The sequence below is a fragment of the Oxyura jamaicensis genome, chromosome 18 (genome assembly GCF_011077185.1).
Source record: "Oxyura jamaicensis isolate SHBP4307 breed ruddy duck chromosome 18, BPBGC_Ojam_1.0, whole genome shotgun sequence".
In the NCBI taxonomy this organism is placed as follows: Eukaryota; Metazoa; Chordata; class Aves; order Anseriformes; family Anatidae; genus Oxyura; species Oxyura jamaicensis.
This window is the reverse complement of record NC_048910.1, coordinates 1,939,998-1,967,040: the sequence shown is the minus strand read 5'-3', so window position 1 is coordinate 1,967,040 and position 27,043 is coordinate 1,939,998. Positions and strand designations below refer to the sequence as shown.

Sequence of the window (27,043 nt, the reverse complement as noted above, 5' to 3'; positions counted from 1 at the left end):
GGAACTGTTTGCAGTTAGCAGCATGAGATATAACTTGGATGTGCTCGATTATCTGAGGGTAAGGGAAGACACGGTAGCGTGGTTGTGTGGTCAGTAGACCACGCTGCGTGCCCGTGTACAGCAGCTGCACTGAGGCCATAGTGTGAGAGGATGGCAGCTTCCTGACGTAGCTCCGTGGTTAGGTTGGGTGCTGGGAGGAGACGTCGGTTCAGTTTCTGCCTTGGCATGAAGGGATTCAGATCTTCATCTGCTACTTCCTATGGACGTGCCTTAACTACCAGATTATAAACAGACTGAAGATGGATCCTCTCAAGCTAATGCTTTTTTTTTCCGCTATAGATATTACCAACAGAAGGTGTTCGGGGCTGGGGGACACAGAAGCAAGTACAACTCTGTAGTAAGATCAAGGTTCACCCAGCTAATACAGCCTTGTCTAGGTCTCTGGTCCCTGCCCCTAGTAGAACTCGTTACTTTGTGTTAATTACTTTATGTGCAGTGTACAGAACAGCTCTGCAAGCAGGGATAACATCCCAGAGTGAAAAAGGCCTTGTCCTCTTTCTGTGTGGATGCTACACTGGCACGTGCTTGCCTCAGGTGAACTCTTCTGAAGTAGCTTCATGTTTTTGCTGTGTATGCATGGACTTTGCACTCTTCAACATGGTCAGCCGAGGTCAGAGTGGCAGTGCTACAGGATTTAGTGAAGGTTGGATGTGTGTGTTTGTAGATCAGAAAGCCTTTAAGATATATTGTTTTCAGTTTTATTGCCTCACCTGGGTTAATGTAAGCTCTCGATCCTTCTGCACTGAAAAGGCAGTTGGATCCTGTCTTATATCTGGTGCAGCACTTAAACATGGAATATTTGGAGCTTGTGACAGGTTCCATGTCTTGGCTACCAGGCAGTTGGTAAGCTGCGTAGTTGTACAGCCATTTGCAGAGAGAAATACAGAGGGTGAGGAGGGGACACACTTTCCTATGGCCATACCTCGGGAGCCTGTGACCACATCACTTCTGAAGCCTGGAGCTGCTGGGGACAGCTCTGAAAGCTGTCGTAAGAAGATCCTCAGAGATGGTCCCACTTCTGTTGGATGTCAAGTATTTGTTAACAAATTTCCTGTTCCGTCTAAAATCCCCGAAGCTGTGCTAAGAAGCAATGGACAGTATGGACAGATCTCATAAGGATTTCAACACTGTTCTGGAATCATATTGCAAAATGTAGTATTGAAGCTGTTATTACCATGACTCTGGACAAGTTTTGCTACCTATAGTTTGCTGTCTTGGGTGTACCAATGTTAAGGACTAAACTTAGCAGAAGTGTGGCAGTGTCTGACAGAAGCTGAGTTTCTGAGCAACAAATTCCAGGCTCTGTTGGCTGCCTTGTTGCTTTAACTTGCGCTTTCTCATTGAGGTACTTACGCAGCAGCATGAAGAACTTACTGTGTATTACAAAGAAATACAAATTTCTGCAGTAATGTGGACAGAGCTGTGCCCTCAGCATTATGAAGGGTATGGTACCTTATCTCCAAACTTGACCTGTAGGACCAAGTAACATCCAGTCTAGGTCTTGCCTTGTGAGAATGTGAAGACACATCAGTTGTTAGGCTCCAGGGGTTCTGCGCTCTTGAAGGTGACCACCTCAGCTTTACCGGCCCAGGAGTCTTTGCTGATGCAACACTTCTCACCACTTGGATGCTGACTGTCGAAAAGCATCGTAGGTATTACCACATTGCTCTTCAGGTTACCTTTTCTCTTGGAACACAGTTGTCTTGGTGCTTTTCTCCAAATTGGATACAGACCTAAAAAGCAGCACATCAAAAGCAACTGCATTCTCTTACGCATTTCTTTTGAACAAATTGGTTATGATGACAGCTCTCTACTGTTCCTAAGGAGGCTTCCCCATGGGCTTCATGGCAGAGCCATATCCTTTTTGTCAGGTTTGCATTATAAACTCATTACTTAACACCTGGTCAGCTGGGATGTTAAATGACCTCCAGCAAGGCTGTGGCAAACTTGTTTGTGTAGTAGACCAAAAGGATGTCTAATGCGCTTTGCTCAAGGGTGAGCTAGTGTCCAGGACTCCTCTCTATTGCATTGCTGCTTCTGTGGTGAAAAGGCAAACTGGACATTTTCCTTCCACGCCACTGGTTATACAGGTCTTAGACTAAGGCAGGAATAAATAAGGTGGAAGGAGTGTGTCTTAACTGCACTGGAGGTGGTTTCAGAAACTTCTTTGGCAGTTCATAAAAGGCTTGATGTCTTCTAATCCCAGACTTGTTGTCTCAGGACGTCATTCATCTGATTGACCCCGATCTTCAGTAGAGCTGAATACTTTTTCTCTTCCCCAGTAGGAGTAATTCAAATGAGTAATTCAAGCTAGCTGTGAGAAAGGAGACATCACAGAATCATAGAATGGTTTGTGTTGGAAGGAGCCATAAAGTCCCCCTAGTTCCAGCCCCTGCCATGGGCAGGGCCCCCTGCCCCCAGCCCAGGCTGCCCCCAGCCCCAGCCAGCCTGGCCTTGGGCACTGCCAGGGATGGGGCACCCACAGCTCCTGGGGCAGCCTGCGCCAGGGCCTCACCACCCTCTGAGTGAAGAACTTCTTCCTGATATCTAATCTAAACCTCCCCTCTTTTAGCTTAAAGCCCTTCACCCTCGTCTTATCCCCCCGCCCCCTGACACAGAGTCCCTCCCAGCTTTCCTGCATCCCCCTTCAGGCCCTGGCAGGCCGCTGTGAGGTCTCCCCGGAGCCTTCTCCAGGCCGAACAACCCTCGGTTTGTACATGCAGGTGAGTGGGGAGTTGCAGCGTGCCTGCCACACTCATCTCTCCCGTTGCCTTGGCTGTAGCTGCCTTTCTGTGCATCCTGGAGAGAGATCTCTCCCACTACTCGGTGAAGGTCTGCCTGGTTAACATCTTCACTGATCTCTTCCTACCTCTAGTTGATAAAGTTTCCTGTTTTTACAACTTGCTGAGAATCACCTTAATTTAGTTTTCCCAAGAGAATTGTGCTGAAGAGAATTGTGCCTGTCTCATTGAAATGCTCATCTAAATGCAGCGTGTGGAATGGGCCGGACTGATGGGGAGCTCTTCAGGCATGCCTCTCATTACATCCTGGAGGTAATGGGATTACTTGGAGGTTTCCTGTCCCAACCGAAGCATCTGCTGACATTCCCTGAGGAGCTTGGTGTCTGTCATGCCCAAAAGATGAGTTTTGCATAAACTGGTGATATTTAAATTACTCATCTCTTCTCAAAGTTGAATCTAACACCAGGAATGGAAAAAACTACTGCTGCTTTCTCTGGATGCTTGTGTCAGCAGAACATCACGTCCTTTACCTGGCATGGAGGCTGCCCCTCCAGGAGGGTGTTACTCACCGCCAGCTGGTGTGCCTGTCACTCAGATCTCCCATCCAGACTTGCTGACAGAGATGAATCTTTGGTCTCAGTGTGGAAACGAGAGTTGCTTTAGAACATAATACGCCTTCTTCTCTTCATCTTTTTTTTTGTTACTTTGTTCTCTCTCCCTTCTTTTCATTCACTTGCCCATTCTCCATCTTTAAGGCACCAAGTGGTTCCAGTAACTTCACGTTCCTTCTGGCCTGTAAGTACCTGGGAGCCTGTATTAACCCTGCATCCATAAGAAATCAGTTACAGAAAAGTGCTCACTTCACACTGTGCACACCGAAAGGACAAAATAGACAGCGAGGGAAGATGTGAGATTGCAAGGAGAAGCTGTGCGGGCTTTTCTCTTTGAGAAGCTGCATCTGCTGGACCCTTGCTGAGGTTTGTTGTTTGTCTTTGGTTACTGTTCTCTGTTAACGTTAAGTAGGAGCGCGTGTCAGGCTGCTGGAGGCTGATGATCAAGATTGAGGAACTTTTGTTATGGCATATTAGGAATATGAGAAATACCCAAATGTCTCCTGGATTTGTTGTCTTTAGCTGCAAGGGGACTTCTGGAAATTCAAACATGCAGACGTGCCCTACTGCACTTTTTTAAGCAAATAGATTCTAAATTTGAGAATCTTACTACAAGCTTGTGGTATTCTCAAAACTGAGACTAGGTTTGATAAACAGTCATTTAGCAGATGCTTGCAGCCGTACAAGGATATCTAATCTGAATTGGCTTCAGTAGGAGCGGCGGGGCGTGGAGGGAATAGAGGCTGCTTATTAAAGGACAACAGCAGCAAATACCAAGCATTTTTGTATACAACCTCTGGCCAGAGTCCAACTTGTAACATTCCCTAGACAACTGGTGTTGAGATGATGAGAAGCATCTAAAGGGGAATGGAGAGGCTGTAAAGCAGCCTTGTGAATAGCAAAGCCAATTAATACTCCTCTGTGCTAGCCCCAACTATCACTTAGACTTCTTCGTTACAGAAAATTAGCCAAGTAATTAAAGCGTTCTTTTAATTACAGGTCTCGACTGTAAATATCTGTTTATAACTGGCAGAAGACTTGCTCAGTTGCATCTGGGAATAAGTCCCTTCTGTTCTTCGCAGCCGTTGTTGCGAGGAGGACAAAGGCCTGTTGTTGGGGCTCTCACTTACGCAGTTACTTTCTCCTACAAACAACTTAAGTGCATGCATCCGTGCTTTGGTGCCTAAGTGGCCGCTTGGTGTGAATCGCAGCAGTGCTGCCTGCAGAACTGAGCAGCAGGTCGGGTCCCTGGGTCTGGTGGAATCAGTCCCCGAGGAGAACTTGCCCAGGTGCCAAGGCAGTGGTGCCGCGTCTCCTTCTGCCGGGCGTTCAGCTCCTATAGGGCCTCCTGCCCCCAGGTTAGCTCCTCGTCCCAGGGCCTCCTACTGATCAGGAGCGACAAAGACTGGGGCAAGGGGAAGGTCTGAGTCCCAGCATGGAAAGATACTGGCTTGTTGGGTTAGTTTTCAGTATTTTAAATCACTGAGAGATGATTTGTAATAGGGTAGATTAGACAAACTTAATCGGATCACCCCGGCATATTGCAGATGCTTTTCTTCACAAACCTTGTTCCTGTGCAGTAGGGACTGTGTGCATGGGCAGCAAGATGAGGAACAGTCTTTAGCAATTTCAAAACTTTCTTTGTACCTGTTTGTGTCCTTCTGTCCTATGTGAGTGCCAGAGCTACATCTCAGGTCCTGCATAGCCCCTGTTCTGCCGGGGAAATCGGTGGGCTGGTGCTAGATGGGCGCCAGCCCTCACAGTGGGACATCAGCGACTTTAAACTACCGCGAGTGTCCAGAAAACAGAAATCACTGCAGGAAGAGGCGGTGGCGTAGCCCTGTCCTGCCGTCCTGAGAGTGCTGCGCCTGTACAAGACGTGCAGCTGGCAGTAAGAGGAGCAACTGTTTCAGTGCTGTTCTCCTTTAGAACAGTGCTTCTGTTAGGACGGGGCTTTCAGAGGCAGGCGTTGGCCTGCTGATACAAGACAAGTTGTCCCTACAGGTGAGCCACGTGGGAAGAGCACACCGCTCTCCTGGAAGTCAGACCTTGCCTCCCATGCCTGGATGTTGCCTCTTTGCTTTGTGACCTGCGAGTCATCTCCCACTGTGTTCGTTTTGCATGTTTTCAGATGGTAATCTGCTCAGCAGAGGAAATGCCTTTCACTTCTCTGCGAGATGTAGGTTAGAGTAGCTTCGGGAAAAAAAGGTGCAGCTGGCTGAGAAGTCAGTCGGTAATTCTTGAAACCAAATTGGAGCCGAGATGAATTTGCCTGAAGAATACTTTCCTTATTGAAAATGACACTGTAGGCTCACATCCAGTGAATGTAAAATCATGTAGAAACTTTGAAGTGTTCTTCCTAGCTAGGGTTTTCCTACTTTACATGTGCTTGAAGCTTATTCAAAGCAGAAGCTTTGCTGCTGCGGGGACTGGTGCTTTAACTTCAGGTAATGCAAAAACTTACCTGTGACCCTCAGACTTCATTTGACCCGTCTCTAACGTAGTTTGTATGAAGGGAGAGAGCTTTCAATTAGTTAATGGGATAACCTCATGCGTCCAACTGGAGCCTATTGCTAAAGATGGATTGCTTGGCTGATCCCACCTGGTGTGCTTGGCATGTTCCATAGATGGAGCTGAGGTTTGAATTCAGTCTCATTTTTCTTTCTGCTAGTAACGGAATTGAAACCAAAATAAGGGGTGAAATTATGACCCCACTGCAATCATTAGCAACGTTGCCATTGACTGAAGGAAGGCTAGGATCGCAGCCAAGGGTTTTCAGTGTTTAATTTATGGTAACATATTAATTGAGATGTATTAAAACAAGGTTTTGAAAAAGTTAATCTTTAGCTTCGTGATACCATTTCCATTCCATAAATATTGTACATTGTGTTACTAGAAGTTTACCTTTTTTGGGCAGGTTGGTAGAGGTAGAAGATTTATTTTTTATAACTCATGTGTTTGCCCTCCTGGGAAAGAATTAAAGCGTGCAGATGTCCTTGTTTCTATAAATGAAGAGGACTTTATCCTAGATCTTCTAATTCTTTTAGAGTATATGGCAGCAAAGCTATCTAGCTCTGTATCCAGCAGGAAATATTTGGCATACTTGTAAGCTCCAGGGAGAGGAGAACTAGGATGATAGCATCCATTAGCAGTGCTTTTGAATGAGAACTTGCATAAAGACCTCTAAAAATCTCTATCAGATTTAAGGACTTTTAGCAGAAGGAATGTATTGCAAGCTTTTGACCTTGCTGTGCCACGCGAAGCTGTGCTGGTGTGTGTGCCAGAAAAGCCTCTTGGTTAGTGGGCTCCTCTAAAGCCGGGTGCTGCCCTTCAGGAGGCTAACATCTGGACTGTATTTACTGAGCGTTTCCTTTTCGCTGGATGTGTCAGGGTAGGTTTTCATCTTCAAAATTTAATAAACTCTTTCTGCAACTTAACAGAAAAGATTATTTATCTAGTTTTAAAGTCACAGCTAGCAATGTGTTCCCAAGCTCTGATGACAATAAGAACAAATTGTATTGGTTTAAAATGTAAATGTATGTTTTGTTGTACTTATTTTCTTCTGTTACCTGCTGGAGGAGTTTTAGCATTAAGAGTATTTTAATATACACTTAGAAACAGGCAATACTGCTTTTATTATCACTTGTAGTCATAAATTATGTTAATGTGAGCATTACACTAAAGGAGAAACTAGAAATAAAGACAAATTAGGAAGCATGAATGGGCATCGGGAGTATATTTTCTGCTTACTGATCTTCACGTTTGTCTGTTGCAATTTTCTGTGTAACAGACATAGGGGCCTGGTAGAAATGGGATTTTTTGCTGAATTAAAAATGTATTTCCCCTTGTGGTCCCAAAGTACACCTAGTTTGTGTGGCATATTGATGGTATCTTGGCAAAAAGGAAGCCCAGTTATTCATTAGCTAGTTCTTGGAGTAGTTGTCTTGGTAACCAGCTCTCCAGGTTGTACATTCCCTGTTTATTTTCCATGCGTGGAGCAAAGCTGGTGTAGCCAACATGTTTTGAGGGGCCTGCCTTCTGCTCCTGCAAGTTCTTCCATGGTCAAGTATTTGTGACTTCTGCATTTTTCTTCTTGTGTTCTGTTCCTCTTATATCCATTTTCTCATGAGGAAAACCAGAACAAAATGGTTTGACAGGACGAGGTGGGTGCTCCTGAGCTGCAGATGCCACCAGTAAAGTCTGGTGCCCTGGGTAAGCTCTGGTACAGCAGGCTGTGGTCTGGTCCCTGAGGCTGGGATCGCATCCCATAACTGTCTGCACAATCAGTTCAGTGCTCTCAGCTCAGTGTCTTCCACAAATCCTGGTCACTGTTCTGCCAGGTCAAACGCATCAGACACCACCAGGAACTCGTGCCTAAGCTAGGGGCTGCTAGGAACTGGGCACCCGAATATGTGCAGGCGAGCCGCAAAACTGGCACACCGCGTGGCGGGGGGAGGCTTTAGGAAGCCTGCAAAGGAATGTGCTTGAATCCCCCCCAGCAAGTTCACACTCCTGTTCCAGAATCGTAGCTGGGAAGTTTGGAAGCACGTGCAGTGCATCCTTGCCAATTTTCTGGAGTAGTTGGTTTCTGATCAACTGTTGAACGACAGAAAAACTTCCCCTCTTCCAGCGTAGCCCCACATAATGAAATGCTTTTTAGTTTTGTGTCCTTAGCACTGCCAGTGGTGGTCTCCATCTCATGTGGAATGGGCTTCTTCGGCAGGGCTGAGATGCTGTTGGATCGTGGCTAAGTTGGACCTGGCAGTCCCCTTGTGTGGGTTTATTTAACGGACTGTATTTAACCAGATCTGGGTTAAAAAGACTTGTGCCATCAGTTGTGGTCGCTGTGACAGACGTGGTCAGACCTCTGCCTGCACCATCGAGGCAGCTCCTTGCTCTGAGTTTGGGATGTCCCTTATGTAAGTCTGGCACTGAATTCTGTCCAGCAATCTGCTTTCATCTGCCCATCTTGATGTTCCACATCTGCTGTCCCTGCTGATCTGTGCCCGTGCCGCTGCCCTAATTGACTTGTGCTGAAGCCGTAGCCCCGTGGCTGGGAACGTGTTTGGGGCTTGCAGAGAGCGAGGTGAGCACTGCAAAGAGGCTGGATGTTTAAAACGTTTGGAACTGGCTTCTAGAGATGCTAAGCTTTTCCATCAGCCCAGTAATCCTCATAACCGGGTCCTGGAATATCAGATAGACCAACTGTTTGATAATTTCAATATACGTACACCCGCACTGCGAAAAAAGCCTGTCTTTGTGATCAAGGCAAAGAACGAGCCTGTTTCTCATTACTTAGGGTAATGTATGAATCCAGGCACACAGTCAGAAGCTTTTAATCAAACTCACGTTATGTATTGTATCAACATCCTCCTGCTGAGGAGATCTTTAGGATGTAGAAGGTATTGTAAACAAATGCTTTGCAGTTCCCTGCCACACCGCTGCTTCTGGATGTAGATGGTTACTGGGGTTCTGTTGCGTAGTCTAAGCCATAAATGGAATGAAATGAGGTTGTTTGAAACAAAGGATTGATATACTGTTGAAAATTAACTCTGAGGAAAATGTTTAAAATGTTTTGCAGAGGTGAATCTGGTGCCGGGAAGACTGAAAACACTAAGAAGGTTATTCAATACCTTGCTCATGTTGCTTCCTCCCATAAAGGAAGAAAGGACCATAACATTCCTGTAAGTTGGGAAATTTTTGTTTTATTCTATTCTTTTGGTAAGCTGCCATCTTCGCTTGGAAAAAAAAACAAAACCTTTTGAATCAAAGATAAGCTGTAATATAATCCCCGTAACTTTGATCAACTATCATTTTCTCTTTATTAGTGGCTGAAATGAGCGGTTATGTCAAAACTTCCAGTTAATGTTAGCTGTTTAACTGCTTTTGTGAGATGATGGGCTTTATGAAGAATTGTAACTAGAAACAGTATCAAAACCTTGCTGTGTCTACTTGGTTTTCAAAAAAACCTTCATTAACCCTGGTGATTCCAGGGGATTTATTTCCCATTACACGCAGCTTTTAGTGCTAGCAGATGGGAACAGAATTTCTTTAACAACTGAACTTGGGGAAAATCATCAAGTTTAAAAATTGCCACAGACCTTCTGTATCTAGAAATCAGCAGCTAATAACAAGCTTGGCCCTACCGCGTCACAAAGAGGAGGGTACATGTTTTTAAGTTGGAGATTATTGATTTTTTTGTAGCAAATCGCTGTGATCTGTGCAGAGCTTTGTTCAAATTTGCTGCTAATCTCTTCCAGAATTTGCACTGAATTTTTAGCAAGTCACAAAACACGAATGGGTTTAAATATCTGTTACTCTGAGGACGTGGAACACTTAGCAGCGAAGCATTTATTTAACTTTCCTGCAAGCAAGTAGCCAGCTGCAGCCAGTGCTGGTGTGTGCCTGCTTTTCTCCAGGAGTACTGCAGGCGTCTGTGGTGGTTGGCAGCTTTCAGGCTGCATCTCCTGACTTAGCGGAGACGTCCGTAACTTCCCTTGTGTACGGCACCTAGCGTTAAGGTGCTCGGTGGAATCAGACTTGTTCAGTGTGTCAGGACTCAAACTCCTGGAGAAACAGATGGCTTTTGACCAATTTGTGAAGAACAGAAAACCGAGAATTTGAAGAGGGAGAGGAAGAAAACTTCTCTGCAGGCAGACTTGGAGAAATGTAGCTGAACGTATGGAGGGAACGTGAGTCTTCGCTCTAACTGAAAGCAAATAACGTGACCCTCTGTATTACTACTGAAAGTGTTGCTTGTTTGTTAAAATTAGTCTTTCTCAATGTACGTCACGCAGTCTGGGCTGCAGGTTGTGCCTGCATCAGTCACAGGCCTTAAGAAGAAGTTTCTTGCAATGGAGCAGCAGCAGCATTGGGCATGTGTGCATGGCACTGCGTGGGGAGGGGACGAGGCTCCGCAGAAAGCTCCTCCGAGCGTTATCCATCAGACTTGATTTTCTGTGTAGGTTCTGGTTCATGGACATTCCTGGTTTTCCACTGCATAACTTTCAACAAAACCAGCAGCACCTTCTTCGATTTCTCCAGGAGTAAGATTGCCCACAGCTTTCTGGGGGAAAGTGAATTACGCAGCGTGGGTTTGCAGCAACTACTCTTAAAGCAACTGCTCTGAAATATTCTGCTGATAGAGTATCTTAGGATATTAGATATCCTAGGTACCTAATCAGATATCTCAGGATGCCTCCATTTGAAAGAGTTCCAGAAGTCTCTTGTCCAGGTGCTTTTCAGAAGGGGTCTCCCTTCAAAGTTCAGTTACATTGCTCGAGCCCTGGCTGAGCAGAGGATTTTGAAAACCGCAAGGGATGAAGATTCCGCGACCTCTCCAGAAGCCTAACCACCTGAAGCCTTCTTTCTGAATGTCTAAAAAGTACTGGATCTTCCGTTGGCCTTTTTTGTGCTGCTTTTCCACAAGCACTTGGTGCCAGTACAGTAGCTAAGAGAAGCACCCCTTCCTGAGCTCAGCCACAATTCCTGTGGCTGCTCGCTGGGCCTGGGAGCTGACGCAGGCTCAGGCTGCTGTTCTCAGTCAGCCTGGCTTTAACTGAAACGTGTCTCCTCTGTTGCGCTTATTTTGTGGCTGATACAAGGTGAGGGGATGAAGAGAGAGGAAAGTTGGGGTAGAAGATGTCAGGGAGGGGAAGGATGAGCTCCTTGTTTAATGCAGTGTAGGCAAATTCAGTTTAACCCCCTGGTTGAGCTGCAGCTTCATTCTGGACTTAGCAGTGCCATCAGATAGGGTAGTGGTGCTTATCTCAAGAGCTTAGGAGATGGTGGTTGTAATCGGCGGGTTTGTGAGCCATTGATGACTGGCATGATGGAGACTGGAGGAGTTTTACTCTTCGTGGCACAAAAAGGAACGGGTCGGTGTCCTGAATGAAGTTCGGTGCTCTGATCATGCGCTTCATTCACTGCAGTGCCATGGTAAGCACCGAGTTAAACAAATACCTATGGAAAAATGCAGATTGCTCAACCAAACCTGCACTGAAAATACAAAGGGGTCTTCCTTGTTCTGTATCAACTTGTTTTTACTTATGGCAGACAAAGAATGTCCAACCTCCACAACAAACACTGAAAAGCGAAGTAGTGCCAGGGCTGGAGTTAGATGTGCAGTCCTTGCTCCTTTTTCCATGTTCACCAGCAGGCTGCAGAGGGCTGGTGGTGATCTGTGACACCGTTCTGTACGGCGTTCGTCTGCTAAATAGGCTTGTTAGACTGCTAGTCATGGGTTTATTTTTATCCATCCTGATAAATAATTATTGCTGACGTGCAGTGATACTGCTACGTGCTGCGTGGATTTTTTCAGAAGCATTTTGCACGCTGATGAATAATTATTTTCCCAACGCTGTTCTGAAGGCTAGGGTGGCCTTTATGCCCGTTTTGCCTGACTGACAGACTGTTGTAAAGCCGTTAGAAAAAATGTAGCTGACAGTTTGACACCTCAGGCCATGGCCAGAGTAGCACTGGTGTTCTGCCATGTCCCAGCTGCTCGCCAAGTGCATTTCTGAGAAGAGCAGGCTGTGAAGTGTTTGACTCGTGCAAGGAGCATCACCCAGGAGCTGTGCCTGTCCTGTGGAGGACAACGTTGTCACCTGGGGCGTTCAGCTACTCGGCCGTGAGACTTTTTCTTCCCACCAGTGCTCTCTCCTCTCCTGCTAGCCAGTAGCTGTGTGCCCTCAGGTGAGTCCTGCCAAGCCCCTGGCAGGTCGCTCGCAGGCAGGGTGCTGTGGGAAGGGGGTCAGTAACGCATTGTCACCACGGAGAGAGGAAATGCCGTGCTGGACAGCCTCAAAACTGCAACCTCCCAGCTTCAGTGGTGGGGTCCATAGCCATGCTGTCTCTCTCATTCTCTGCTCAAGATACTGTCCTGGGCGATGTCCTAGGAAGTGAGGGTGAGAGGTGATGGAGAAGAGAAGCAGTGTTATTGTGGGACTGAGCAGAGCGAGGTGAGGCTAGGCCAGCCCCTTAAATCAGGGAGAGGCTGGGCTTTTAGAACCAGCCAACAGATGGGAGGCAGCTGTACTTGCACCGAGTTACAGGCATAGGCTCATCTACGGATTGAAGGTGGGAGGAAAGTGAGCCTGAATCCTCGCCCAAGCAGGCTTGGTTGAGCTTGGGAAAGGAAGGGCACGCGTACAGTCCCCTTGGTGTGGAGCAAGGGAGGGAAGCTGGAAGGTGTTTGTTTAAATCACTGAAAGCTTTAGCTTCACATCCCGCAGGTCTGAGCTCTAAAGAATTTGGGGAGCAGGGCGTTAAGAACTTTGCAGGTAAAGCTGAATGTTTTGCTGGCAGAGAGCACATCGTGGTTTATTCCCTGGTTACAGTGCTATGCGTGGAGCAGCCTTACAAAGGTGAGCATTGTGCCGTGGCTGTGGCATCTCAGGCCAAAGGTGACCCCGCTGGCGTTAGCTGGTCTGCTCAGCTGCCCCCTGGTCCTGGGCCGCAGGCAGCACTGCCTTCGCTCCCAGTTGTCCTTTTGTAGGCCCAGGAGGTGGGGAGAAAGTGTGTTCGGGGGAGGAGAACAAGGACAGGTAGCTGGTGAGCCTGGGGAGGAGGCTGATCCGTCTGGAGAGGGGTTTGGGCAGGTTAAGTAAGGAGACATGGAGGAAAACGAGGTCTCGTGAGCTCATGGCTCGACTGTATGCTGAGGTGGGAGGAAGAAAGGAATGAAATTGTGCTATTAAGGAATGTGTTACAGAGCTGCTTTGCTGTGGTTAGATTGCAAGCCTTAATTCTGGCTCTTGGGTTCTGCTTTAGTTTGCCAACAGGTTTTAGATAGGGAGCAAAGTCAGTGCAAAATAGAAGGAAAACACCCAAACGCACACCTGACATGGCACAGGGAGGAGCAGTGCTGCCCAGGGCGGTCAGCAACCAGCGTGTGCTGCGGGCTGAGCCTGGGAATGGTCTGTGCTCAGAGGCTGCGGAGGAGCCTGGACCTTCTTCATGGTCAGAAGGGTGAGAGCGGTAATAGAGGGACTGCCTAACTGAGAGCAAGTTCTGTGAAAACTGTGTCCATCCATCACTGGCTCCTTTTCCACTCATCCCAACTACAGCTAGACAATACCAGGATGAAAAGAATTAGACTTCTTTTTTCTTTCTTTCCCCTGCACCAAAGCCCTCCCACCCCACAAAACCTCTATTTGCACTAAAATCCAGCTTGCCCGATGGTGCTGCTTTAAGTTTCAGAAACGACTGTAAGTACTTCCAGGCTTGTGACTGCGTTTATTTGCCTCTGCAGCTGAAATGCTAAATGGTTTAATTTCTTCCATTAAATTCAGAGAGATGAAACTGGTTTTGAAGTACTGGATCTTGGGTAGGCCGGTTCAGGCCGAAGCTTCTCGTGGTGAGGATTTCCCAGGTGGGCTTTAACTGCCCTAATTTAAACAGAGGAGTTGAACGTTGGTCTGGTGATGCTCAGCTCCTGGCGAGGGCAGAAATGGAGACCCCGAGAGAACAGTTCTCTGCTCTGGTCATGAGCAAATGAAACGCCTCCCAGGTGTGCCTATCCTCTTCCACTGAGCGCAGCGCCAGTCTGCTGCTGAAACAGCTCACCTTATTTTTAGACACCTCAGTTGTTTTCCGGGCGGGCATGATTCAGCTCTGCTTAATTCACCCCGCTTGGCTGAATGGGCCAAACCGCTGCCAGCTGCTCTGAGGACCTCTCTCCAATTCTGTTACTTTGTGCTAAAACAGTTCCAAAGCTTTAAAATAATCGGCACAGCGGAAGTGTGCATCTGGCTTGGTATGAAAACCTCTTCCCCGTAACACGGCATTTTCCCCATAGGCTCTGTGATGGGAAGCTCGAGGTTGGAACGCTTGCAGACAGAGCAATGGAAGTAATGATGGGATTTAAAATCGGAGCACTCCTGCAGAAACTCTGCAGAGTTGAATTTTGAGGGCTTTTATTTTGTCTTCCATCAGACTTGGTGTTGTGTACCCTTCCTCCTGGCAAAATTTGTAGGTTTTCAGTTTAGGATCTTGACCTTATGTGGCTGGTCACTCCTGAAAGAAAGAAACAAGACCTCTCTCTGCTGTAGGCTTTGCATCTGTGAAGTACATGTTGTACAGCACAGCAAGAAAACCTCAGGCTCCTTCAGGATGGCTTTCCTCCTAGGTTCTGTCATAACCTGCTTGGTATTTTTGACAAATAACGATCATCTCATCCATACCAAACCACCTTGAAAGGGCTAAGACCGGAGAAAGTTACTTAGTGTTGTGGGTTCCTTTGTTATTTGGCAAAAAGGTGGAAAACCGTGTGAAACTAATAATGCTGTTGTCCTTTTTCCTTGTTACTCAAGGTCCGTCTGTCATCTTGTATTTTATTTGGAATTAGTTCTTTGCATAAACACAGGTTTTAGCGTTTTGTGCATGCAATGACAACTGAATAACTTTCTAAAATTAAATCAGTTTCTATGAAGTGAGCTTATAGTTAAACTAAACCTACTGACGTTAATCATTTGGGATGTGACTTGCAGCTGGAATGCTTGCTTGCTAACATATGCGTTTGTTTGTTTGCAATGAACAGCCCGAATCACCTAAACCCGTGAAACATCAGGCAAGTGTTTTTCTTTATGCTTCTAAAGTTTTGTAGGTGACCTTAATACATTTCTACTATTTTCTGTCCACTTGCATTTACCTGTACAAGCTTTCCCACATGCTTTATTCAGCTCATAGTAAATTTAGTGACTATAACTGGCCTTGAGAGGACGGGCTGCTGAAGGGCACGGAGGCTCCTCGCACCGCCAGCACTCCCACCCGCGGCGGGGGCTCTCCTCTGAGCTGAACTCCTCTAGCAGGCCCTGCGTCAGTGTGCTGCTGAGAGTACAAACCTTCTCAGTGCTAAATAACCTACTAAAGAATTGGCAAGGATCAGTGGAGGTGACAAAATACTCCTGGTTAACGGATGATTTTGCCTGAATGTTTTTATAGCTGCGTGGGTAACCAGAGAAAGACTTTATTCTCAAGCCTGTAAGGCTCACCTGAAATTGGGCACCTGCCCTGACCTACCGAGGTGATGCCTACTCACTGCTGCTGCCCAAATTAGCATTTCCTCGTCAGAGCTTGAGCTGCACATAGCTCCAGGCAGCCCACGAGCAAGCAGCTAACGCTGCATGCTCCCCAGTCCCTAGCCCACGGGCAGCAGGAGTCGCAGCGCTGCTGGGGCGTAACGGGGTGCAGAGAGGAGGGCTGGGTGGAAGCTGAGGGTAAGACTGGAAAGAGATAAGCGATTTGTTCCCGCGTGCCGTGCAAGGTACACGCTCCAGTCTCTAACCTGAGGTGGTAAGTGGTGCCTTTTTGTCACGGGCACAAGCCTTTAAATAAAGAGAAGGCTTTGCAAGAGCTCCGTGTGGTGTACCCAAGGCCTGGTAACACAAGAAGCTGCCACAAGTCAGTTCAGCTGATTGTATTCCCCCCTTGGATTTTCTGAAAGCTGGCTGTGGTGCAACTCGCAGTGGGGAGGGGGGAGGAAAGAAACTGTGGTTTATTGGAGACACAAGTCCCATGGACAGCTGTGATGCCTTTGCTAGTGTGTGGTAACTTGCTAAGCCTCTGTAACCCAATCATGTGCCTGAGCCCCCATGGTCTCATTTTCAGAAGTTACAGACATTCTTAGTATTTAACCTAATCCTTCCTCCATCCAAACCTCAGACAGTTCTAAGTTTTTCTGTTGTTTTTTTGCTAAAGAATTTCTCAGTTCCAAAAATAAATGGAAGAGTTGAGTTTAACCCTCCTTTTGCTTAGAATTACCCTGCCAGGGTTGAGATACACTGCTTGTTGGCAAACATTTGAAATGTGTCAGTGGAAACATGCTAATCCAGAAGTGTTGATACTGCATAAACCATAATCATTAACATTTCTGTTTCAATGTCATTTTGAACTACAGAGTGGATCCCTGTTGTATGTGAGTAGCGTGTAGTTTCCCTGCCTCACCCAGGCTTCACAACAGCCGAGTCGCTGGGATGCTGGTTTTTCTGAAACTGAGACAACAAGCTCTCCTTATCTTGACACTGCCCTGCATGTTGCATGACTTCACTTTTCCCCCAATATTGTGATACTGCTTTTTCCAAGTTCTGGTTAGGGGCCTATGCTGGAGATATGTCTACAGGCCAAATTAAACTCTTTCCCAAGCACTAAATGCTTCTAAAAAGATTTTGAGAGTAAAGCAATCTATCTGGAGATGAAAACTATGAAATCCATTTTAAAATTTCCACCGCTGTTCTTCTCTGAGGCTGTTCTGCACTGCGGGAGAGGTTTGCTCTTAGATGCCCATGAGAAGCCCGCTTGTGAACAAGCGCAGCGGCTTGCTAGGCTGTGCTCGCTGTTTGTCCTCGCTGCTTTCACCCATGTCTGAGGACACAACTGAATGTTTTCTTCAGATCCTGTGGGATGCACATGGATGTGCTCTTAAGAACTCTGCATTCAGTTGCAGAACTTGAGTACAACGATTTTATGACCTGCTGCAGAAGTTCCCGTGCACGGAGCTGCGTTACTGCTGCGGTGCCCGGGGGCGCTTCCACGCATGGACGTGGCGTGCCTGGAGCGCACCATGCAGTGCATGCGGCTCTCTGCAGTGCAGCTGGATTTTGAAGTCAGTGTGCTTTCTTTTCCAGAATAGCTAGAATTTGAAATGTAAGCCGTGACACGCTTGCTGCGTTTAATGTACGTAATGTGGTTTATTTCGAGCTGTGTACAGCGTGGTAAGCAAGCTCCCCGCTTCTTGTTTGGTGTCTGAACAGGAGCTGGTCGTGTGGCTGGGAGCGGGGACGGGCGCACTGGTGTCAGCCAATGCTTTTCCGCTGCCTGCTGCCTTTACACAGCAGCCTTTAGGCTACGAATCGCACGTGTCCACGCAGCGGCTCTAAGTGATCCAGTGTTCTTCCAGTGGTGTTTTTTTTACAGTCCTTAGGAGCTCTTTTAAATAGATAATGGTGGTAGACCTAACCTGTGGTGCGTAGGCATGCCTGCGGTGTGTGGCCTGCCTAGCGGTGCGTTCAGGGCGGAGATGAACACGTCCACTGCTTCTTTACTTACTGCAGAGCTCAGAGGATTTGTAGCCCCAAAGGGAATGCGTTTGGATGTAGACGAGCTTTGGGCAGATAGCCTCAGGTCCCATTAGAGAATGAGCAGCCATTTGTTCGCAGAAGGACTTGAAATATATTTGAATATAAAATTAAAAGCCTCTTCCAGCTGTTAACTAGTGACTTTTTAAAATTCCTATCTGAGAATTGCCCTTGTGGAAGTCTCAAGAGACTTACTTCCATTCTTAGTTGCTCAGCGTGCGGTCTTCATCCATGCTATAAATAACTGGAAAAAGCAGGTTTATGAACACAAACTTCAGTTTTTAAAACTACATTCCAGAGACATACAGCTTCATTTTTTTTCCTCTTAAACCATCCTTCAGAGCAGGAAAGCAATATCATATTTTCCTATGTGCATACATGCCTCTTGGGCTCATGGAAGCAGCACAGACGGTTTTTGTTACCAGACCTCTTCATGGACAGCAATTGTAAAAGCTGTTGTGCAATTTCCTTCAGATAAGTACTTTGATTTCCACATCCATTGGCTTGAACTTAAGGAAGCATTAAAAAAAAATGCATTAAAGCTGCTGAGCAATTTTGGCTGAATTGGGCAATTTGAAAATGCTCTTTGTGCTCGGCGTTGCGGGGTTCCCACTGTGCCGTAGTGGCGGACTTCTCAGGTGCGTTCCCTTTAGGTCAGGTGTTGCAATGATGTGAACGTAAAGCTGATGGCAAATGAGCACTTTGATTTAAAAGTCAGTATGAGAAATTGGAGTATGTTGTCAAATCAGTAACGAGATGGTATATGAGCCACCTTGCACTAAAATCTGAAAAGTTAAATTTAATTTTATTTCTCTGGAGTGTTTGAAGTCTGTGCCTACTTTCACTAGCCCTAAATGTGAATTTTGTGTTCCCCGTTCAGTGATTTATGACATCCATTGACTCCTGTTCGGTCAACTCTGTGTGTGTTCGTGTGTGTGCGCGCTCTTAAATGACAACACAGAACACATCTTCACTGGCTGGAAGAGACTATTGGCAGATGTAGCAGTGAGGGGGAAGGAAGGTAACCTCCTTCTGAAGACTGTATCACTGCCACAACCTGGGTGAAATGACTGCCAGGAAGAAGCAGAATGTAGGAAGCCTTCATCACCCGAGCACTGTGTTTATGTCTGTTTGCTTTTCTGTTTGTATGGTTTTTAGGGGGAGCTGGAGCGTCAGCTTCTTCAGGCAAATCCCATTCTGGAATCCTTCGGGAATGCAAAGACGGTGAAAAACGACAACTCCTCCCGCTTTGTGAGTTACTCCTTTTCTATTTACAGTCTGTATATCTGGATTACTGTTCATGGAGAAACTCCTTTTTAGGAGTTTAAGTAGTATCAGAGGTTTTCTTTGCTCTTACCTTAGTGACTTCAGGTTCTGTTACAAGACTTTCTGCGTTGTCCTGCAGTCATGGAAGATGCATCCTCGTTGGCTTTTGGCAAAACTTGCTTTAATTTTATCTGCTTCCCAACCTCCGCTATCCTTGAAATGATAATAGCATTAGTAACATAATGAATGTCAATATGCTGTCAATATAAACTATGGTTTACATACGCCAGTTACTGCTGTGTATCTATAAAGGATGAAGGAATGCAGCATCTCTAGGATTTGGCTCGATCCGTAGCCTTCCTGTCGATAGCTGTGGCGGAGTCGATTGGCTTAGAGAGAACATCTCCCCTTTGCTGAAGAGAAGCCAGAAAGACAGTGTGACGTACCTTCAAGGTGTAGGGCACGCACACAGCAGGCTGAGTTTTGTTGGAAGGGAACTCTTTGTGTTCCATTGCTCTGAATCCAGTAGTGAGATCTGGGCTGAATAGCTATTTACCATTTTTTAAAAATTTCCCTTAAGAAAGAAAGCGGTCTCCTATTTTCAGGGGAAAGAGGTTTTTAGTACTGCTTTATAACTGTGTGGGAGGCATTAAGTCTTGTCTTTTTTTTTTTTTTTTTTCAAGAACTGAACTAAAATTTACAGAACAAATGAAAGATTTCTTGGCTGCCTTGACGTTTCAACGGTTGCTTGGATTTATTTGTATGAACTCAGCTCAAGCGATAAGGACTCTGGAAAGTTGCATGATTAAATCCTTCAGATTTATCAGTCAAGGAGGGAGAGCAGAGTACTGTAGAAATTCAACTTCAGTAACTTTTTATAGCCACATTACTTAAATTACTAGCTGATGCTCACAAAAGTTGCATTAGGATTCATAATATCAACGGGTTTCACTGTGCAATAATTTTGATCCGTTTCTCGAATCCATCAAAGATTGTACTAATTTAACGAAGACACTTTTTTCCTGTGAGATGTTAGCATCTGCTCTGTGTTATGTTGAAGCCTGCATTGCCATCATGAACATAATCACTCAGATGGCCCCAGCTCTATTTTTATAAAGGAGCAAGTATAATGCATTCCAGATGGTGTCGTCTTTATGCAAATAAAAAAAGTCTGACTTAAAAAATGTCTTCCCACAAAGTGAGAACTGCACACACAGGCTTAACAGTCTTCACAGTGCAGCATGAGGGTGCCAGGCTGTCCCCTGTTTGCTGATAACGCCAGGTAACGCTGAAACAAGGCTAGTGTTCAGTCACTTTTTTCCCCTCACCTCTGCAAAATGCGTGTATTTCCTGCGTTTCAGGAAATAAAGCCTGGAGTTTGCAGGGGATAGGAAAGTTAGTTCTGGAATGTGGACCTAACAAGACAAATGCTGCTTCCCTTCCTACATGGTTTTAAAAAAGCCGTGTACTTCAGTGCTATCATGGTAGTGCAAACAGGATCCTGTTGGAGACTAATGGTGGTCATCTGAGAGATTCAAGGCTTCAGAGCAAGCCCTGTGCTCGTTAAAAGGGCATATTCGTATTTCACTCTCAGGAAGAAAAACTAGATCAGTGACCTCGCTAGTATTGGCTTCGGTGGGGACTGAGCTTGGAGGCTGAGGAGGTCCCCGTCCCCTGGTGGGCACTGCCTTAACTGGCTGCGTTGCCTCTGGTTCATTCGTGGGGCTGGGTCTCGGCAGCAGAAATGTAATAACTTTGAAATGTGAAATAGAACAGAGCAGTTGTGAATTATACCAGAGTTATACCAGGCTAGACCTTATGCAGTGCTTCGTGCTTGCTCTCGCCCCAAACACGACAGCCCAGGCCGTGTCATTCTAAGAAGCATCTCTGTGCCCCGCTGTGTGAGGAGCTGTCAGCCGCCTTGCTGACACGCGGGTACTGACACCTGGTGTATCTGGTTTATTGGCTGAATTTCAGCAAAACGACGGTTTTATCTGTGTAACAGTTACAAATACAGCCTTCTGGATGGTTACTGAACAAAAAATGTGGTGCTTTGGTTTGAAGTTGAGCTTAGAGCATTCTGTTTCTTCACACCCAGAGATCTGTGTTCAGGTGCCTGGTCTCTTACGGGGGGTGCTTGAAAACAAGCCCCGATCTTCCCAGCCACTGACATTTTAGTGCCACTGACTTTCCAACCAAACTGCACATCAAGCTGTAGGGTTGTAAGCATTGAAGCCAATTTGAAGTATTCCAACAGTTCTCCTAAAACTTGGAGAAATCCCTTATCTCAGGGTGCGCACCTGAGGCAGAGCAGTTGCTTTGCTCTGAGGCCGAGTCGAGGTAGGGCTGGCTTGGGTGCTCCTTTCTCTGGGTGCCCCGGCCTGGCTGGGGAGAGAAGCGCAGTCAGTCTTGTGCACACAAACCTTTTGGGAATGAATGGGCTTTATCAGGGAACCGAGAGGACAAGGGTGCTCTGGTCAGTGATGGTTTGGATGATCGCGGTAACTTGTTCAGGTGTTGTAATTCTGCAGCACGGCAGTGTACTGCAGAAACACGCTGGGTCAGGCCACTGCTGGAATACATCTACTCTCCACACTTGCAGAGCAGAATATTTAATATGGAAATCGGTAGTACATTCCCTGAGCAAAAGGGATCGGCCAAACAGGAATTCTCTTCAACGTACTAATAGCAATAATCTGTCAGACTTGAGACAGGAGGACCTGGGTAATGATTTCAAGAAAGCTTTCAAAAGGGCTCCACGGAAGATACTAGTAGGTGACTTGTGCAGATATCATCATAAAAGCATTCAGCTGGCTGTTAGCAAATTGCTGTGATACTCCCAGAGCTCCAAAACCTGTTTCTATGTAGATAAGACTACAGAAGTTGGATGTGATGAAAACGGAGGTCCTGGTGTGGTTGCAGAGTATTCCCACTGGTTTCTTCAGACACTTGCATCCAGGGAAATACTTACCAGTTTCATGAGCACAGACACTAGAAGTGGTCCAAATCCAAGCCAGAACCAGTGGTGAACATTTGTGGCAAGCAACAAACCAGGAAGGGGAACTGAAGAGGCTTGAAACTGGTGTGTTTGGACTCTGAGACCCAGTACGATGTGTTCACTTGCAACCAGTTTCTTCCCAAATGCCAGCATGTGCGGGAAGTATGCTCTGTATTTTCTCCTTTGTGGGGAAAAGGAGATGTGTGTGGAAGAAAGGGGTATTGTCTCTCTAGGTCCCTTCTTCACCACTAGACAACAGGCCGTGGAGGTAGCAGACAGCCCCGGTCCTGGGACAGGGAGTAAAATTGTGAGGGCTGGGGTAGGCAGCACATGGAGATTTGGGACTGTTGCAGGTAGAGCAAGTGTGGGTGTGCCTGAGGACGTTGGTGCTCTATAGAGATGTGCACACTGAAAATCTCAGCGTTGCTCTACTGTCACTTAACGTGTTCTGTCAACGTGGGGGTCCTGGTGCATCAGTCTTCAGAAAGGGTTTGAATGCAGGGTAACGTATTCCACTGACGTGACGAGTACGCCGAATGGAGAAGATCTCATTTGAACTCGTGTGAAATGCTTGTTACCCAACGGGCAGGCTGCATTGTTCTCGTACAGACAGCTGAGTTGTCGTAACGAAAAAATAAATACTTACAGAAATTTTTTTTCTTTGCAGGGCAAGTTCATTAGGATTAACTTTGATGTTACTGGTTATATTGTCGGGGCCAACATTGAGACATGTATCCTCCTTCATGTATGTCACTGTGAAATGCAAGTTTCAAATGTTTTTTTAACCCTTGAGTTTGTTGGAATGTAGTGAAAGCTTACCATATTTCTGCATTCCTTTGACAATGTCTCTCTTCCTTTGTTTCAAAGTAAGTGCTCGAGTGTCATGAAGCCAGCATGTTTCCTCAGGCTTAGAAATTGGATATACCAATGCTTAGCACTCTGAAATCTGCTGGAATTTTAGGCTAGACTTAAAAACAGGGTTTGTCAAAGGAGTTATTTCAAGTGTGCTTGTTCTGTGTATGTTATCTTTTTGGGGGGACACCAGAGAAACCCCACTTTCCTAGCTGGAACCACTGAAGTGTGCCAAAGGCTGCCCCTCGGCGCTGCAGGAGCAGCTCTCTGCCAGGATGGAGATGGTGCTCAGCAGTGAGTGACAGCGCTGGAGGTGCTGCCCTGCCGGTCACCTTCTGGTTTCGCAGGGCTTCTGGAAGCCAGGGAGGTTCGGCAACACAAGGCCTACTACCAACTAATGCTGAAGCCTAATTCAGTTGTAGTTTTAAGGTCCATTTTTATGTGTGATTGCATAAGAACAAGTTAAAACACTTACCCTGAAAGCCTTGTCTAAAGTTGTTTTCTAAGGATGTGTAAACTTTTCTAGTCTGTTTAGCTGCTTCTCTGTGGGGAACAGAAACAGGGTGGCCATAAAGTTATGAAATGAAGAGCCTTGGTAAACAATATCTTGTGAGTATTAATCATAAACATTGATGCAATTAAGCTTTCCTTCTGTGCCTGTGAGTTAAACTGCTTCATTTTAAGGATAGTGTGTGTGCTTGGTATTGTCATAAAACATAATTTCCCAATAAGGCTGGGAAAAACCTGCAGTTATTCAAAATATGCTTTAATGTTGAACAACTTTTTTTTCAATTTGGTGCTTAGTACAGGAACGAGGGCAGCTTTTGCTTTTAAGAAGGTTTTGAATAGTTTTACCCAGAGGTTTATGAAAACAGGAGGACTTATCTTTTAGGGAATTCTTTCTTCATCGCAGGAACTTGCCCTTGTGTCATTTCAAATAGTGGTCCCCCATTTGTTTTACAATATGGAATATCAAGACATGCAAAACTTAAATAACACAGCAGCTTGATGCAGCTTACTAGACAGTATCAGCTGCACAAATTTGAGTTTGGAACCTTTTAAAGGCAACAAAGAATAGTCTATTAAAAAAACATACTTGAAAGAAACGCTGACTGCACTAGAAAGAGTACTTTAGTGGTCAGCAGCTGCTGGGCTTTTGGTACTTTGAGTAGGACTCAAGTCCTGATAGAAGAATAATTGAAAAAGAAAGACCAGCTCCCCTCCCACTTAGGTCTCAGTGATCCCTTACAGACATCAGCTGCGTGTGGTGGGGAAATGTAGACAGCATCCAAGAAATGGGTTTGCTGGAATTAAACGTGGGCTTCTATCTGTCTGAATTTGAACCCCCTCATTTCAAGTTACTGAAAGTTTGTATCGGATGTAGTCCCCTCATTAGTATTGCAGTTCCTTTTGGTCCTTACGTGATTACGTAGCCTGCTTTGAGTTTGGTGTGCACTGGGTGGCTTTTTTACCAAAGAGTCTAGAGCATCCTTGACTAGCTGCAATCAGACTTGTTGGAGAAGTCTCGCGCTGTTCGTCAGGCTAAAGATGAGCGGACGTTTCACATCTTCTATCAATTGCTAGCTGGAGCAGGAGAACACCTCAAGTGTAAGTTAAGAATCTCACTGTTTAAATCCGTTGCATTTGTGTGCTGAGCTTGTTTTTCTAGTGTTAACATGGTTGAGTTTGAACTATTGTTTGGTCTTGAAACAGCGAGTTTTAAAAGAAGAAAGTAATGAAAAGCCAAGTGGCTTGATTTTGAAGTAACTTCTGTGTTTTGTCAAGTATGCTGTCAAACAACTGTTGCATTTCAAGCAAAAGGCTGCTACATGACAAAGTCCTGCTTGGGCAGGCTGGTGTCTTCGGTCTCTGGCCAGGAATCGCTGGATTGAAGCGGCAGTGTGCTCCCAGCTGATTAATAACTAATCTGGTTGGCAGTGACACCCGTACCCACACCGGGCAGTGCCTTGCAGCCAGGGAGAAGAGCAGCCATTTTGTCACTACATGATGAAACCACGAGGCTTTCTTCACCCTTTGCAGTACTGTGCTGGTTATCTGCTACCCTTTTCTCCTGGTAACTGGCGATTCCTGCTAGGCTGTGATAAGTGAAACTATTTGAAGGCACAGACTTCAGATAACTGACCCACTTTTTGTCCTGTGTTAAATAAACTTGCGTTTAGCATCCTTGATGTGTTTATCATCAATACCCAACTCCACTTCTGCTTGTGTCTGTTACCTTCCAATAGAGCTGCTTGTTTTAGGGTACTTTAAATAGGGATTTATGATTATGCTAGGCCTGAGTCAGGTAATGTTCTTTTTACAGGCATAATGCATTAAAGAGCTAATGTAGGATGCTTCAGAGAGGTGTTCTGGGAATCTGGCTTCAGCTTTTAGGGCATACTCATGTTTTTAGTTTTAAAAGAATGAATTACTAAGCTGGTATAATGGCTCGTAGCCGTAGTTGAGGAACTGATTTGTAAAGCACAGGCTGTACGTTTAGTGAAAACAGTGTGCAGGTGGGTGTGAACAGCAGTACCTTAGCTTGTTTTTCTTTCTCTTCTCCTTTCCCCCCAATACAGCTGACCTGCTGCTTGAAGGATTCAACAATTACAGATTTTTATCTAATGGCTACATCCCCATTCCTGGGCAACAAGACAAGGATAACTTTCAGGAGACTATGGAAGCAATGCATATCATGGGATTTTCACACGACGAGATCTTGTGTACGTTAAGCCTCTTAAATGGTTAAAGTGTACTTTTTGTCCTGTGCACGTGTGTACACGCTTGCTAATTTAATGTCACCGAATTTAACGTTGTTTCAGTGTCTTGACAGCCTCCAGCAAGCGTTTGCTTAACGTAAGCCTAGAGTTGAGTTAAAGCCATTTGCCTAAAATGTGTGGTACAGAATTATTTCCTTTCTGAACTTGTGCTTCAAGTTTGAAAGGAAAAAGATGTAAGTAACAGAAGAAAAATTTGCTAAGTTGAACTCTCTTCAATTAAACTGGTGCATATGTCTTCTGTTAACACAGCAATGCTGAAAGTGGTGTCCTCAGTGCTACAGTTTGGGAATATTTCCTTTAAGAAGGAGAGAAATACTGATCAAGCCTCCATGCCAGAGAATACTGGTAAGTTGATCATGCTTGTATGGCTTCCTTTAACTTGAGCTGCAGTTTTCTTCCTATCATTTGTTTAGTGCATATCTTTGAGTACAGAGCAGCCTTCTGAGCTTCCTTGTTAAAGTTCCGTGGCAAAAAGGCGCCATGATTGCGATGGTAGTAGCCACAGGCAATTATTAAAACTCTCATCTTCCATTCTCATAATGCAGACAAATTCAGGTATCCATCAACAGAATTTATGCTATTTGCATTGCTTCTAAACTGTAAGTATTTCAGTTGTAGTCCTGTTTATTGCTATCTACAAAGACTTAAGCACTAGGAAAAAGTGCATGCTTAAATCCGTTTGTTTTCTTTGGTTCCTGACAGCAGTTTTCTTGCCAATGATAAGAACCTTGGAGCCAAGCACAACTTCCATAGTGAAATGGCTGAAATAAGAATGCTATATTTCAGAAAATCCGATTTCTGAAGTGGTATGGTAGTGTGACTAAAATTTATCAGTACCCTAAATGCAATGCAATCAGCGTTTTGAGGAGTTCTTTCTTCACTAAAATAGCTGATGAAGCAGTTCTCAGATTTTGAATTTAGTACTTGAGTTGTGGCCTTTTAAAGGCTGTCATGGAAAGTCAGCTTTGAAAACTGACCTCAGTGCACGGAGCAGTAAGAATCATTCATGAGACCTGTTGCACACGCACAAATCAAATTCTTGTCTGTCTTGTTTCATAATTGCCCTAAATTGCTGTGTGTACACACTGCTTGCAGTGTCCAAAACTTCTGTGATTTCCCAGGGCAGTGGCCTGCTGCCCAAAGTGCTCCAGCAAGCAGGTCTGGATTAAAGCTCAACAGTCACTGACTGGACATTTGGCTGGCAGTTGGCATTTGGGGTTTTGCAGGGAGGAAGAAAGGTTGGGTGGGTATTGGGTTTTGGGGCTTTTAGTGTCAGCTGAGGCAGTTCAAAGGAGTATGTTTCCATTTGAAAGGTGGAATGTATGAAAGATATAAATGCCTCTTACTTTCTGACTATCTTCACTCTTGTTTTATTACTGTTGTTTTTGGACATAGAATTCTAAAGTGTAAGTATATCTATATCCAATAGTGTGCTACTGAATAATTTTAATACCGAATATAGAATTGTGAATAAAAAAGTGAAGTTGCTGAAAAGATCAAATTGCAGTTAAAGCATGTTGCTGTTCTCAGGCATTTAAAAACTATTCTACTAGGTTATCTGGTGATATTTTTTACCGTATCTTTTTGAAGACACTGAATGAAACTGATCTTCATCTGCTTGTCATCTGTGTTATCACATCTCACTGATGGGTTTCCCTAG

The 27,043-nt window shown here is 45.4% G+C and overlaps 1 protein-coding gene across 6 annotated transcripts in view; it reads left to right on the top strand.

Moving 5' to 3' along the window:
* The window catches only part of MYH10 (myosin heavy chain 10), a 102,450-nt gene that overhangs the window by 39,007 nt on the left and 36,400 nt on the right, over window positions 1-27,043 (top strand). For 4 of the 6 annotated variants that reach the window (XM_035342584.1, XM_035342583.1, XM_035342586.1 and 1 more), the window contains 7 exons: window positions 8,994-9,096; window positions 14,952-14,981; window positions 18,646-18,738; window positions 22,419-22,482; window positions 24,113-24,211; window positions 25,183-25,326; window positions 25,633-25,728. In XM_035342584.1, the coding sequence (XP_035198475.1) occupies window positions 8,994-9,096; window positions 14,952-14,981; window positions 18,646-18,738; window positions 22,419-22,482; window positions 24,113-24,211; window positions 25,183-25,326; window positions 25,633-25,728 (629 nt within the window). The remainder of the gene's footprint in view (window positions 1-8,993; window positions 9,097-14,951; window positions 14,982-18,645; window positions 18,739-22,418; window positions 22,483-24,112; window positions 24,212-25,182; window positions 25,327-25,632; window positions 25,729-27,043) is intronic. The other 2 variants (XM_035342587.1, XM_035342585.1) reach the window with 1 other exon arrangement.